We start from the raw sequence: 13,225 nt of genomic DNA on the forward strand, positions 1-13,225 counted from the left end.
ACCTCAGAGTTGTTTTGATTTGCATCTCTCTGATTATAAGAGATGTAGAACACTTCTTCATGTGCTTATTAATAGTTTTGATTTCTTTATCTGAGAACTGCCTATCCATTTCCCTTGCCCATTTATCAATTGGAGAATGGCTTGATTTTTTGTACAATTGATTTAGCTCATTATAAATATGAGTAATTAAACCTTTGTCAGAGGTTTCTATGAAGATTTTTTCCCAATTTGTTGTTTCCCTTCTGATTTTAGTTATATTGGTTTTGTTTGTACAAAAGCTTTTTAGTTTGATGTAGTCAAAATTATTTATTTTACATTTTGTGATTCTTTCTATATCTTGCTTGGTTTTAAAGCCTTTCCCCTCCCAAAGGTCTGACATGTATACTATTCTGTGTTTACCCAATTTACTTATGGTTTCCTTCTTTATGTTTAAGTCACTCACCCATTTTGAATTTATCTTGGTGTAGGGTGTGAGGTGTTGATCTATTCCTAGTCTCTCCCACACTGTCTTCCAATTTTCCCAGCAGTTTTTATCGAATAGTGGATTTTTGTCCCAAAAGCTGGGATCTTTGGGTTTATCGTATACTGTCTTGCTGAGGTCGTTTTCCCCCAGTCTATTCCACTGATCTTCCTTTCTGTTTCTTAGCCAGTACCAAATTGTTTTGATGACTGCTGCTTTGTAATATAGTTTGAGGTCTGGGACTGCAAGGCCCCCATCATATGTGTTTTTTTTCATTATTTCCCTGGATATCCTTGATCTTTTGTTCTTCCAAATGAACTTTGTTATGGTTTTTTCTAAATCAGTGAAGAAGTATTTTGGTAGTTCAATGGGTATGGCACTAAATAGATAAATAAGTTTGGGTAGGATGGTCATTTTTATTATATTGGCTCGTCCTATCCATGAGCAGTTAATGTTTTTCCAATTGTTCAAGTCTGGTTTTAGTTGTGTGGCGAGTGTTTTGTAGTTGTGTTCATATAGTTCCTGTGTTTGTCTTGGGAGATAGATTCCTAGGTATTTTATTTTGTCTAAGGTGATTTTGAATGGGATTTCTCTTTCTAGTTCTTGCTGCTGAGCTGTGTTGGAGATATATAGAAAAGCTGATGATTTATGTGGGTTTATTTTGTATCCTGCAACTTTGCTAAAGTTGTTGATTATTTCAATTAGCTTTTTGGTTGAATCTCTAGGATTCTTTAAGTAGACCATCATGTCATCCGCAAAGAGTGATAACTTGGTCTCCTCCTTGCCTATTCTGATGCCTTCAATTTCTTTATCTTCTCTAATTGCTACTGCTAGTGTTTCTAGTACAATGTCAAATAGTAGAGGTGATAATGGGCATCCTTGTTTCACTCCTGATCTTATTGGGAATGCATCTAGTTTATCCCCATTGCAGATGATATTAGCTGTTGGTTTTAGATATATACTGTTTATTATTTTTAGGAATGACCCTTCTATTCCTATGCTTTCTAGTGTTTTTAATAGGAATGGGTGTTGTATTTTATCAAAGGCTTTTTCTGCATCTATTGAGATAATCATGTGGTTCTTGCTAGTTTGCTTGTTGATGTGGTCAATTATGTGGATGGTTTTCCTAATGTTGAACCAGCCCTGCATCCCTGGTATGAATCCTACTTGATCATGGTGAATGATCCTTCTGATCACTTGCTGGAGTCTTTTTGCTAGTATCCTATTTAAGATTTTTGCATCTATATTCATTAGGGAGATTGGTCTATAGTTTTCTTTCTCTGTTTTTGACCTGCCTGGTTTTGGAATCAGTACCATGTTTGTGTCGTAAAAGGAGTTTGGTAGAACTCCCTCTTTGCTTATTATGTCAAATAGTTTGTATAGTATTGGGGTTAACTGTTCTCTGAATGTTTGATAGAATTCACAGGTGAATCCATCAGGCCCTGGGGATTTTTTCTTAGGAAGTTCTTTGATGGCTTGATGGATTTCAATTTCTGATATGGGATTATTTAAGAATTCTATTTCCTCTTCTGTTAGTCTAGGCAGTTTGTATTTTTGTATATATTCATCCATTTCTCCTAAATTGGTGTATTTATTGCCATATAATTGGGCAAAGTAATTTCTAATGATTGCCTTAATTTCCTCCTCATTGGAGGTGCTGTCCCCCTTTTCATCTTTAATGCTGTGAATTTGCTTTTCTTCCTTCCTTTTTTAAATTAGATTGACCAGTACTTTGTCTATTTTGTTTGTTTTTTCAAAGTACCAGCTTCTTGTCTTATTTATTAAATCAATAGTTCTATCACTTTCGATTTTATTAATTTCTCCCTTAATTTTTAGGATTTCTAATTTGGTTTTCTGCTGGGGGTTTTTAATTTGATCGCTTTCGAGTTTTTTCAATTGCATTTCCAATTGATTGATCTCTGCTCTCCCTTGTTTGTTAATATGAGCTTTCAGGGATATGAATTTGCCTCTGATTACCGCTTTGGCTGCATCCCAAAAGGTTTGAAAGGATGTTTCGCCATTGTCATTTTCCTTGATGAAATTATTAATTGTTTCTATGATTTCTTCTTTAACTAAATGGTTTTGGAGTATCATATTGTTTAATTTCCAATTGGTTTTAGATTTGGTTTTCCATGTACCATTACTAATCATTATTTTTATTGCCTTGTGATCTGAGAAGGCTGCATTCATTATTTCTGCTTTTTTGCATTTGTGTGCTATGTTTCTGTGACCTAATGTATGGTCAATTTTTGTGAATGTGCCATGTGGTGCTGAGAAGAAGGTGTATTCCTTTTTATCCCTATTTATTTTTCTCCATATGTCTATTAATTCTAATTTTTCTAAGATTTCATTCACTTCTTTTACCTCTTTCTTATTTATTTTTTGATTTGATTTATCTAAATTTGATAATGGTTGGTTTAGGTCTCCCACTAGTATGGTTTTATTGTCTATTTCTTCCTTCAATTCTCCTAGTTTCTCCATTAGAAATTTGGGTGCTATATTATTTGGTGCATACATGTTGATTAATGATATTTCTTCATTGTCTAGAGTCCCTTTTAACAAAATATAATTACCTTCCCTATCCCTTTTGATCAGGTCTATTTTTGCATTGGCTTTATCAGATATCATGATTACCACTCCTGCCTTCTTTCTATCAGTTGAGGCCCAGAAGGTCTTACTCCATCCTTTAATTCTGACCTTGTGGGTGTCAACCCGCCTCATGTGTGTTTCTTGAAGACAACATATGGTAGGGTTTTGGATTCTAATCCATTCAGCTATTCGTCTACGTTTTATGGGTGAGTTCATCCCATTCACGTTCAAAGTTATGATTGTCATTTGTGGACTCCCTGGCATTTTCATTGCCTTCCCTAATTCTAACCTTTTCTTCTTCGGCTCTACCTTTTAGTCCAGTGATTTACTTTGAATCAGTCCCCCTTGTCCCCTCCCTTGATGTTTCCCTTTTTAGTCCCTCCCTTTTTGTTCCCTCCCCCTCCCCCCTCTCTTTCCCTCCCTTTTTGTTCTCCCTCTCCCCCTCCCCCCCTTGGTTTTCCCTTCTCCTTACCCTTGTTGGGTAAGATAGAATTCAAGATCCCAATGGATCTGGATGTTTTTCCCTCTCAGAGTTGATTTCCCTGAGATTGAGGTTTAAGTAACCCCCCCCCCCCCTCTCTTCCTCTCCTTCTTATAGGAGTTTTCTTCCCCTCCCCTTCCCCTGTGAATCTTTGTGTGAGAACCATTATTCTATTTGGTCTTTCTTTACCCCCTATTTATACATTACATTTTCCCCACATATTAGTATACATAGGTTGATATAAATGTAGTCCTTATAGAAGAGAGTTTGAGTAAAAGAAGATAACATTTTTCCCCTTTCCTTAATATTTACCTTTTCAGGTATTCCTTGCTCTTTGATTTTCGGTATCAAACTTTCCACAGAGCTCTGGTCTTTTCTTTGCAAAAAGTTGGAAGTCTTCTATTTTGTTGAATGCCCATCTTTCCCTTGGAAGTATATAGTCAGTTTTGCTGGGTAGCTGATTCTTGGTTGGAGACCCAGCTCTCTTGCCTTTCTGAAGATCATGTTCCATGCCTTACGATCATTCAGCGTAGAACTTGCAAGGTCTTGTGTGACCCTGATTGGCATTCCTTTATATCTAAATTGTCTTTTTCTGGCTTCCTGTAGGATTTTTTCTTTTGTTTGATAGCTTTGGAATTTGGCAATTACATTCCTGGGAGTTGTCTTTTGGGGGTTTAGTGTAGAAGGTGTTCTGTGAGCTCTGTCAGTGGCTGTATTGCCCCCTTGTTCTAGAATCTCTGGGCAATTTTCTTTGATTATATCTTGTATCACCATGTCCAGTTTGGTGTTTATTTCTGGCTTTTCTGGGAGTCCAATTATTCTTAAATTTTCTCTTCTCCCCCTGTTTTCCAGATCTATCACCTTGTCGGTGAGATATTTTATGTTCTCTTCTAATTTCTTGGTGTTTTGGCTTTGCTTTATTAGTTCTTGCTTTAAAGCCTGGTTTTCTTTTACAGTTTGGTCAAACTGGTTTTGTAGATGCGTGAATTTCTTTTGCATCATTTCCCACTTTTCCTCCCAGAGGGCTTCCATCTTTTTGGTCCTTTCTGATTCAAATTCTTCATGTGTTTGTGGAGAGTTTCTATTTCCTTTGGAAGATTTTGGAGAATTTTCTTGTATATCTTCTTCTATCTGCTCTGTATTTTGTATTTTGGCTCCATAGAATGTGTCCAGAGTCGCCCCTTTCTTCTTATTTTTCTTGGTATTTTGGGGCTTCTGTGCTTCTGTGGAGTTTGTCATCTCTGAACGTGGAGGATTGGCTTTTCTTGTCTTTGTCTGGTGGTCAGAGGCTTTAGTCCTGGGCAGATGTTGGTTCTATGAGCGTTCCCTGGGTTAAACTGAATATGCCTCACTGGAACTGGAATGGAAGGGTCGGACCACGAGGCCACACTCTCCCCCTGGCTCGATTTCCGGAAGTTGCCTTCAGAATCGCTGGCCGTGAGGCTGTTTCGTCGGCCTGCGGGGGGATGGGCTGCCGCTTCCCCAAGCTCCGAGAGCACAGACTTTCACTGAGACTTGGATAGCAGGATCCAGCCCGTGAGGCTGTCTTGCCCGCCCTGAGGGTTGCTGTTGTTTTGACCAGCTCTCTGCAGCGGAGGCCCCAGGCAGTAACTTTCACCCGGACCGACCAGCTCTTTGCAGTGGAGGCCCCAGGCAGTAACTTTCACCCGGACCAACCGGCTCTCTGCAGCGGAAGCCCCAGGCAGTAACTTTCACCCGGACTGGGACTTGGGTAGAAGACCCTGAGGGTTGTTGTTCCTCAGACCCTGCTCTCTGAGCCCGGCGCGGCTGCCGCTTCCGGGAGCCTTGGACTCTGCGCTCCTACCCCTGAGGTCCGAGGGATCTCGGGTTCTGGCTTTTAAGGGGAGCCGTACCTTTTGAACCGGGTCCAGGTCCAGGAGGAGGGTTCCCAGGGTCTGTGCTGTTGATCGTTTTGAATTTCGGCGCTTAGGAGCTTCTAGTTTGAGATCGGTCGGGAAGGGTTTTCCGGAGATCTGAACTTCAGCTTTCTCTAAGCCGCCATCTTCCAGTTGCCTAAATCTTAAGGCTTTTTTGTATTATGTTACCTGCTTTCTTCAGCTTAAGTCTAAATTTTGTAGTAAGAGCTGATGATCTGAACCATAGTCAGTTCCAGGTACTGTATAGATTTTTTCACCTTTGCTTGTAAATTATGGAATCAATCTGATTTTCATATTGACTGTGTATAGAGTCACCTTTTGAGTTATTGAAAATTGCTATGACTAGTGAATTGTCTTGACAAAATTATTACTTCATGACCATACTTGTCTGTTATTCTGATTACCTTTTGATTTCCTACTTCAGCATTCTAATCCCCTATAATGAATATGACATCTCTTTTTGGTATTGTTTCTAGAAGATGTTGTACATCTTCATGAGACCATCAACTTTGACTTCTTTGGCATTAGTGGTTAGAGCATAGATTTGAATTATTGTAATACTGAATAATTTGCCCTGGATTTGAATGGATATCATTCTATCATTTTGGGGATTATACTCCACTATTGATTTTCTCACCTCTATTTATTGACTGTGAGGGCTTACTCCATTTCTTCTAAGATTCTTGCCAACAATAGTATATATAGTAGTCACCTGAATTCAGTTCACCCAATTCCCACCACTTAAGTTTACTGACACCAAAAATGTCAATGTTTAATCTTTCCATCTCCTGGTTGACTATGTTCAACTTCTCTTGGTTCATAGATTTTACTTTCTAGGCTCCTTTGCAATACTGATCTTTATAGCATCAGACTTACCTTTTCATTACCAGACATTTTTGTAGCTGAACTTCCTTTTGGCTTTGGCCCAATTGCTTCATTAGTCCTGGAGCTACTTGTAGTTGTCCTCTGCTCTTCCCCAGTAGTATGTTGGATACCATCCAACTTAAGGGGCTTGTATAGCTCAGTGAAACTATGAGCTATGCCATGCAGGGTAACCCAAAGTGGACAAGTCATGGTGGAGAGTTCTGACAAAAGGTGATCAACCTCTCCACTATCTTTGCTAAGAAAACCCCATTGACAGGTATGATCAATAGTACTCTACTCCACTACACATATACATACTTACTGATAACACTGTAGGCTTGTCATTTGGTCTAACTCTTGTTTTTTACATTTGAAGAAAATGATAACCAGAGAGAAAGTCTCTTTTCTAGTATCAGAGATTTGGGAAATTACTTATCAAGGACTAGAACATGTCTTTGGACTTTCATAGGAGTGCTTTTTAACTGTCTCAGCAGGCTGCCCACCATGTTCTCTTTCCTCCAAACCATAAACAGCAGGACTATATAATTTATAGTGATTAATTCCATGCCCCAAATACTATCCTAAAGATATAATCTAATTGTTTCAGCATATCTTAATGATATCCCTTAATAGCTATTCCACTGTGACATGGTAATGATGCCCTTAGACCTATTACCCTGAATTGTTTTTACAAAAGGGTAATTGACACAAGTGACTTGAAATAGGAATCTTAAATTTAACTATTTGTATTTCTTAAAATTCAAATTTGTATTTTTTTATTACTATAGAAGTTTAGAAAAAAGCATTTGAATTTTGTATTAGATATCATTAGTTGAAGTCGAACAGAACAGAAAACTGGAAATAGAAGTTTCAGAAGTCACATAATTTGGGAAATTTACAGAATGTGGGATAGTACAAAGGATGCATAGCACTTTGTACATATTAACTACTTATTTGTAAATGTGTTAAATTAATGTCATATACTGATCCTATCTGAATAAATGTTTAATAGCAAGGCCTGGAGTATCAGAGAGTATCTAATAGTTTGTAAAAGAAGTCCATCTCATTTTCAGGAATCTAGTATGTATATTTAGAATTACAAATGCTTGAACAGTCTCCTTAAAGTAAATATTTTTATGAGTGCACTGTAAAAATGATATGTAAGAAAACTAATCCAGTTTATTTGTGTCCTAGCATGTTCCACCAGCCCTCTTTACAGAGCCCAATGAAATATCACAATACCTACCTGTAAAGGAGGCAGTATGTGAGAAGCTGGAGTTTCCTGAAAGAATGGATCTTAACCTTGTGGCTACACAGGAAAATACATGCATGGAATCTAAATAAAATGTCATACAATATGAACTCTCTGTGGAACCCTCACTGGAGATGACTACTTTTGGGGGGGGATTAAGGGAGGGCTATCTAATAAGACAATGAGCTGCCTTTCCTTGTGTCGAGATTTTCTGTAGCCTTAAAAGAAGGGATGAAAAGCTTGATGTAGGCAGGTTCCATGTAGCCTGCTGTTCATACCACCTGTCCATATGTAAAATTAATGGGAGATAGAGTTGAACCAAGGTTTTGAGTTGTTATAGAATGGGATCTTAGTAATAGATATTTATGTCCTAAAGAGTAATCAGAGGCAGTGGGCATGGAATTACCACAAATATTATTTTGCATGAAGAGTTTAATTAAGTGAACCAAATCTAGTAGTTCTTTTATAATTTTCAGAAGATTCCTGGGAAGTGAAAGATTGTACATTTTGATAGCTTTTCAGTTTTAGTTTTGCAGAAAAATACTGACAAAAGGCTCTGCTAGAAGAAGTGACTTGAATTCACAAGTTAATTTCATGTTTTATATTCACAGAATAAGTTTATGTTTTCCCTTGAAAAACCATTGTGTTAAATGGTATTTTTAGGCAAAATGTTCATGATTAGAACCAAAAAATTATTTCTAGAATTTCAAGCTAGTTCATCTATTGAAAGAGTAATTAATAATGTTTCTCTCTAGGCTATAGTCCCTTACTGGCAGGTGTGCTGGTGTTACAACTAGTTTTTGGCTGTCATCTTGTAAAGGCAGGTGCCTTATTTTTGGTTCTGTTGATGTTTTTTGTGCTTCTACCTTATATGACACCTTAATGTGAATAAATATGCTGAAGTACCAGTACTGAGAAATTTTAGATATCAATCTATCTCTTGGATCTGGTATTAAGGAGAAATATTTTACAGATTAAGTCCTGAGCTAGATTTTTTTTTTCATAAGATATTGGGGGTTGGCATGGGGGATATGAAAATGAGGAGAAAATATTTTTAAAATAAAACATAGTTTTTATATTTAAATTTTCAGATTTCTAATATGACAGGGGAGAGAAGTAGGTAAAAAGGAATAAACTTAGGACCTATGGAAAAAAGACTGGATAGCTTTACAAAATTAAAAAAAAATATGGTCTTTTAAACATTTTATAAGGTTTTTTTTTTGCCTGTCTACATAGTGCATGTAAAGCAGAAAATTATTATTATAGCATTGAGTAAGAGATATATTAAAATAAGTGGGTTCAAAAAACTTTCTGTTTTAGTTGAGTTGTTTGGTTCTTACCTTCCCTATTTTAAAATATAATATGCAGCTCCTCTGTTTTTGCCCTTTGGCAGGGTTTTAGAGTTGGTAGGGTATTAAGTTTGTGAAGATCTTAGTTGAAAGGATCTGCCAAAGAGTATACTTCTTAAAAAACTGTAATTAAACCTGGACCCTCTTAAGTTTCTCTCTTTACTTAGATGTTTATAATTTCACAGAATGGTGCTGTTGTGAACCACCCAGAAAGTGAATTTTATTAGCAAGTTTAAGCAAACTTTTAAGGAAATCATCCACCTTTTTCTGTATCACCTCAAGGCAGACATATGAAAGCAAAATTTAATCTGCTCTGAGAGAATGCATTGCATGTTTACCAGATAGCCATCTATTCCTCTATTAAAGTGTATGCTTTCTCTTTAGGCAGGAAAGTGTATACTGTATGTGACTGTCTGAATAAATATCTACTTTGTTTGCCATGTTACTTTTAATGGAAAAGATTGCTTAAGACAAGTTGCAAAATATTAAACTCTAAACAACTGAAATGGATTGTCCATCAATTGGGATGCCCAATCTCTGCCTTCTCCTCCCCCCTTTTTTCTTTGTGGATGTATTGATGTCAGGCTCAGTCCTTTATTACCTGTTTTGAATATCTAATGAAAAGATATTGGAGGGAATAAAAACAATGGATTACATTTTGGGGAATGGCACTACATGTTTCCAAATACTTCATGACCAATCCACTACAATATTATTATATAAAATATTTATAAAACAACTTGTTATCCATTGTGATATGACACTTTATTTTGTATTATTTGTTCCAAATGTCCTCTTTTTTTTTGTACATGAAGAATAAACAAGAAATTACTGGCCTATGCTGGGGCTAGTTTCTTGTGTGTTTTTTTTTTAATGCTTCCAGTGATATTAGGATTTGTGGTTTGTTTTTTCAACTCTTCATATTTTGTGATGTAACCAGATGTACTGGTTATTTGCAAATCATTAGAACTGTCTAAAAATGAAAGTACATGAAGTAGCCCTTTTGAATTAAGAGTAATGGGTGCTTGAATGCAATTCATAAGCAATTTAGCTTGCTTTCTGGGTAAAAATACTTCTACAGATGTTTCAAGTAGCCAGTGCTCCCTGCTTCCTGGGTTAATGCTTTCTTTGTAAATGTGAAGAGCTATTCCTGGCATTATTACATAATTATTTCTATGGTGATTTCTATCTAAAATGCATTTACATAATGGTTTATTAGTCATTCATTACAATAACCTGTAGGTAGAATATCATGTCCATCTAAACACAAAACAATATATCCCGGGGCCTACACAGATACTGCTTCTTAGTTATCTGTTAAGGTCTGATTCATTTCCATAAGGATTTATTATGTGCTTTTTATGCAGCAATCAATGTCCTAGGCACTGATGACATGAAGATCATAATGGGACAGTCCTTATTTCAAGGAGGTTACATTCAATAAGGGAAAACAACATGTTCCTATGTATGCAATAAAATGCAAAATGTGCAAAATAAATACAAATCCATCAGAAAAAGCCTTTACTTAAAGATGGCAATTGATCTGAATATTATAGGAAGATGGGGATTACAAGAGGCAGAGGTGAAGAGAAAAGTGCTACATGCCTGAGGTATTGGGTGAATGGAATTGGATTTTCACAGCTAGGGAACCAGTGGGGCCAAAATGTGCAAAGTATGGAGGAGAACAATGACCACAATTTTTCTTGGTGTACAAAATCAAAAGCTTTTATAAATCATTCCATATGGACATATATTGACCACTACCAGCCCTAAGGGGATATGCCTTGGATTGTGTGTTGTTTGCCAAATCCTTTTAGTTTTTTGACTTGGTTACACCTTTGGAGAATACTACTTTGGCAGAAATACTGACAACCCATCAGGTTTTCAAACAGTTGAAATATTTGCCAGCAGTACACTCAATAACCAAAGCAAACAAAAGCTTTATGTAGGGTTTGACTACTATGTGTAGATGTGACTTCAGCAACAGCAATTTTCATGTACAGTTCCTGGCTTTATATCAATATACAGTAATACATCAATTGTAACAAAAGTTGGCCACAACAAAGCAATCTAGAGAAAAATTATTGAATGATTTGACATCTGGTATGTGTATTGGGAGAATGGTATTAAAGAAATTTAATTAGCATCACCTATAGTTAAATGTCATTGAATATTATCAATAGAATTATAGGCTCTTGTAACTGAAGGCTTTATTGAAGTTCTTATTCAGTGTCAAAAGCCTTTGAATGCTTATGGGAACTCGGTATCTGCATTAGGAAAGGGAAATTGGAAGAAGTCCATACATAGACAAAAACAATTATTAAAGGATATTCTTTATCACTTGCTGGAGGTGAGGATGACATGTTTGGTTCTCTAAATCTGTTCAGATTGCAGTGATGGTATGACAACTACAATTGACTTATCAGTTGTCCCTTCTTGTATACAAAAAGCATCATTTCTGACCTGTTAGGGTTGCTGCTCTTTTTCAGTGATTCTGAGATAGTGTTTGGTGGGGTATAAAACCTTTGCTTTTGGATCTATCCTATGGGATCTTTAAGGGTAGAGATTAGTTGAGGGGTTAAGAATATGAGTTGCAAATGTTTTACAGTTTACTTGAGGTTAGCTATTGCAGGGCATTTGGAGGATTTTTCCATAATAAGGTGCTATGGACTGTTTGAAACAAGTCAACAATTTATGAAATTAAAATTAGGCAACTGAGAAGACCTCAACTGGTTTTAAGGGTAAAATTGAAAGAAAGCAAGAATCAATTAAAATTACATATGGTAGTCAATATGGTTATGGTTCTTCTTGACCAGTAAGTACCAGGAGGATTACTGGGTTCTCTCAGTCAAAGATCTCCAATGGAGGGCCATATAACTTTACTTTAGGATTCTACATCTGAATGCTGACTTAAATTTCATAAGGGGGGAAGGAGATAAACTTTTAATATAAGTTCCAGAGGATTGATGAAGTATGTTATCCATCTCCTGACAGGTAATGGATTTAGGATGCAGAATAAGAGTTTTGTTTTTTTTTTACATTCCCAATGAGGTAATTTGCCTTGCTTGATAGCATATATGTTATGAGGAATTTGTTCCCTTCTTTTCCTCCCCCCCAAAGAGCTGGGAAGCAGAAGGGAAACTGATTTACATTTTTATCTTTCTATTTGTAATGAATGAAATTTTTGAAAGGCAGTATTGCTTAATTTTAAGTTAATTTATTAATTAACTGCTCAAGAAAATCTAAAACAGCCCGAAGCCTTCCACAACCTGAACAGGAACCCAGGAAAGCAAACTAGCCTCAAAAAACAGCAGAGAACCAGAGAGACAAAAGAGACCATGGCAAAAGAGAGTTTGAACCGCTTGTGATCTCATCACAGTACCTCCCTTAGTCACCCCAAGACTTCTCTGATTGGCAAATAGCCATTGAGGAGGCAGCCCTAGAAATCTTCCCCTCCCACCTTGTGGCATGGAGAGGTGGGCCTTAACAATGCCAACATCCCTCACTGCCTTCTAAAATAGTGGTTAGAGGTTGCTGCTTTCATTATGTAAGAGTTCTTGTTTAAAGATAAAAGGAGTAGGTGTCCACCCCACTTCTAACAAAGCCAGCCCAGTGAGATGAAATTATTCTATCTTGGAAGCTGGTGGACCAGAAAGACTTCATGTCAAATCATTACAATTTAATATTAATTTTCCACAAATCAAAGGATTAAAGGACCCAGTTATCAATATAGCTATAAATAAATATGTGCATATGTATTATAGCAAGAAATAAATTCATTTTTCAAACTTCCTTTTAAATGTTTTTTTGAGTTCTAAATTTTTTCCCTCTCCAGTCCTTTCCATACCCAATGAAAAGGCAGGCAGTATGATATCCATTATACTTGTGAAATCACACAAAAATGTCCATATCAGTCATGTTGCAAAAAAAAAAAGAAAAAGCGAAAAAAATATGCTTCAATCTACACTCAGAGTTCATCAGTTTTTCTCTGGAGGTGGACACCATTTTTTATCATGAATCCTTGAGAACAATGGGTCATTGCTTTGCTCAGAGTAGCTAAGTAAGAACTTCCTCTTAATTGTAGTCCAACCTGATCTCCTGGGAATGAGACTACTGCTATAGAAAAACAAATTTGAACTAAAAACCTCTCAGGTGCTGCTTATGGACCTTAAGAGAGTGGGGAGGCAGGATTCCTTCCTTATTTACCATGGCAGTGACTATAATGGTTTGGACTCTATAATCACCTGGGCCTGAAGCAAGGTAGTAACAGTGTCAAAGGAGAAAAGGGGATGGGCTACCTAAGAGATGTTATGAAAGTAAAATCAATGACTT

At 36.7% G+C, this 13,225-nt stretch overlaps 1 protein-coding gene across 3 annotated transcripts in view; it reads left to right on the top strand.

Annotated features, from left to right (window-relative positions):
• Nucleotides 1–9,732, top strand: part of TIPRL (TOR signaling pathway regulator) — a 45,132-nt gene extending 35,400 nt beyond the window's left edge. For all 3 annotated transcript variants that reach the window (XM_056815505.1, XM_001364297.5, XM_056815506.1), the window contains exon 7: nt 7,487–9,732. In XM_056815505.1, coding sequence (XP_056671483.1) covers nt 7,487–7,636 — 150 coding nt within the window. In that variant the 3' untranslated portion in view covers nt 7,637–9,732. The remainder of the gene's footprint in view (nt 1–7,486) is intronic.
• Nucleotides 9,733–13,225: the final 3,493 nt, after the last annotated feature.

The sequence above is a fragment of the Monodelphis domestica genome, chromosome 2 (assembly GCF_027887165.1).
Source record: "Monodelphis domestica isolate mMonDom1 chromosome 2, mMonDom1.pri, whole genome shotgun sequence".
In the NCBI taxonomy this organism is placed as follows: domain Eukaryota; kingdom Metazoa; phylum Chordata; class Mammalia; order Didelphimorphia; family Didelphidae; genus Monodelphis; species Monodelphis domestica.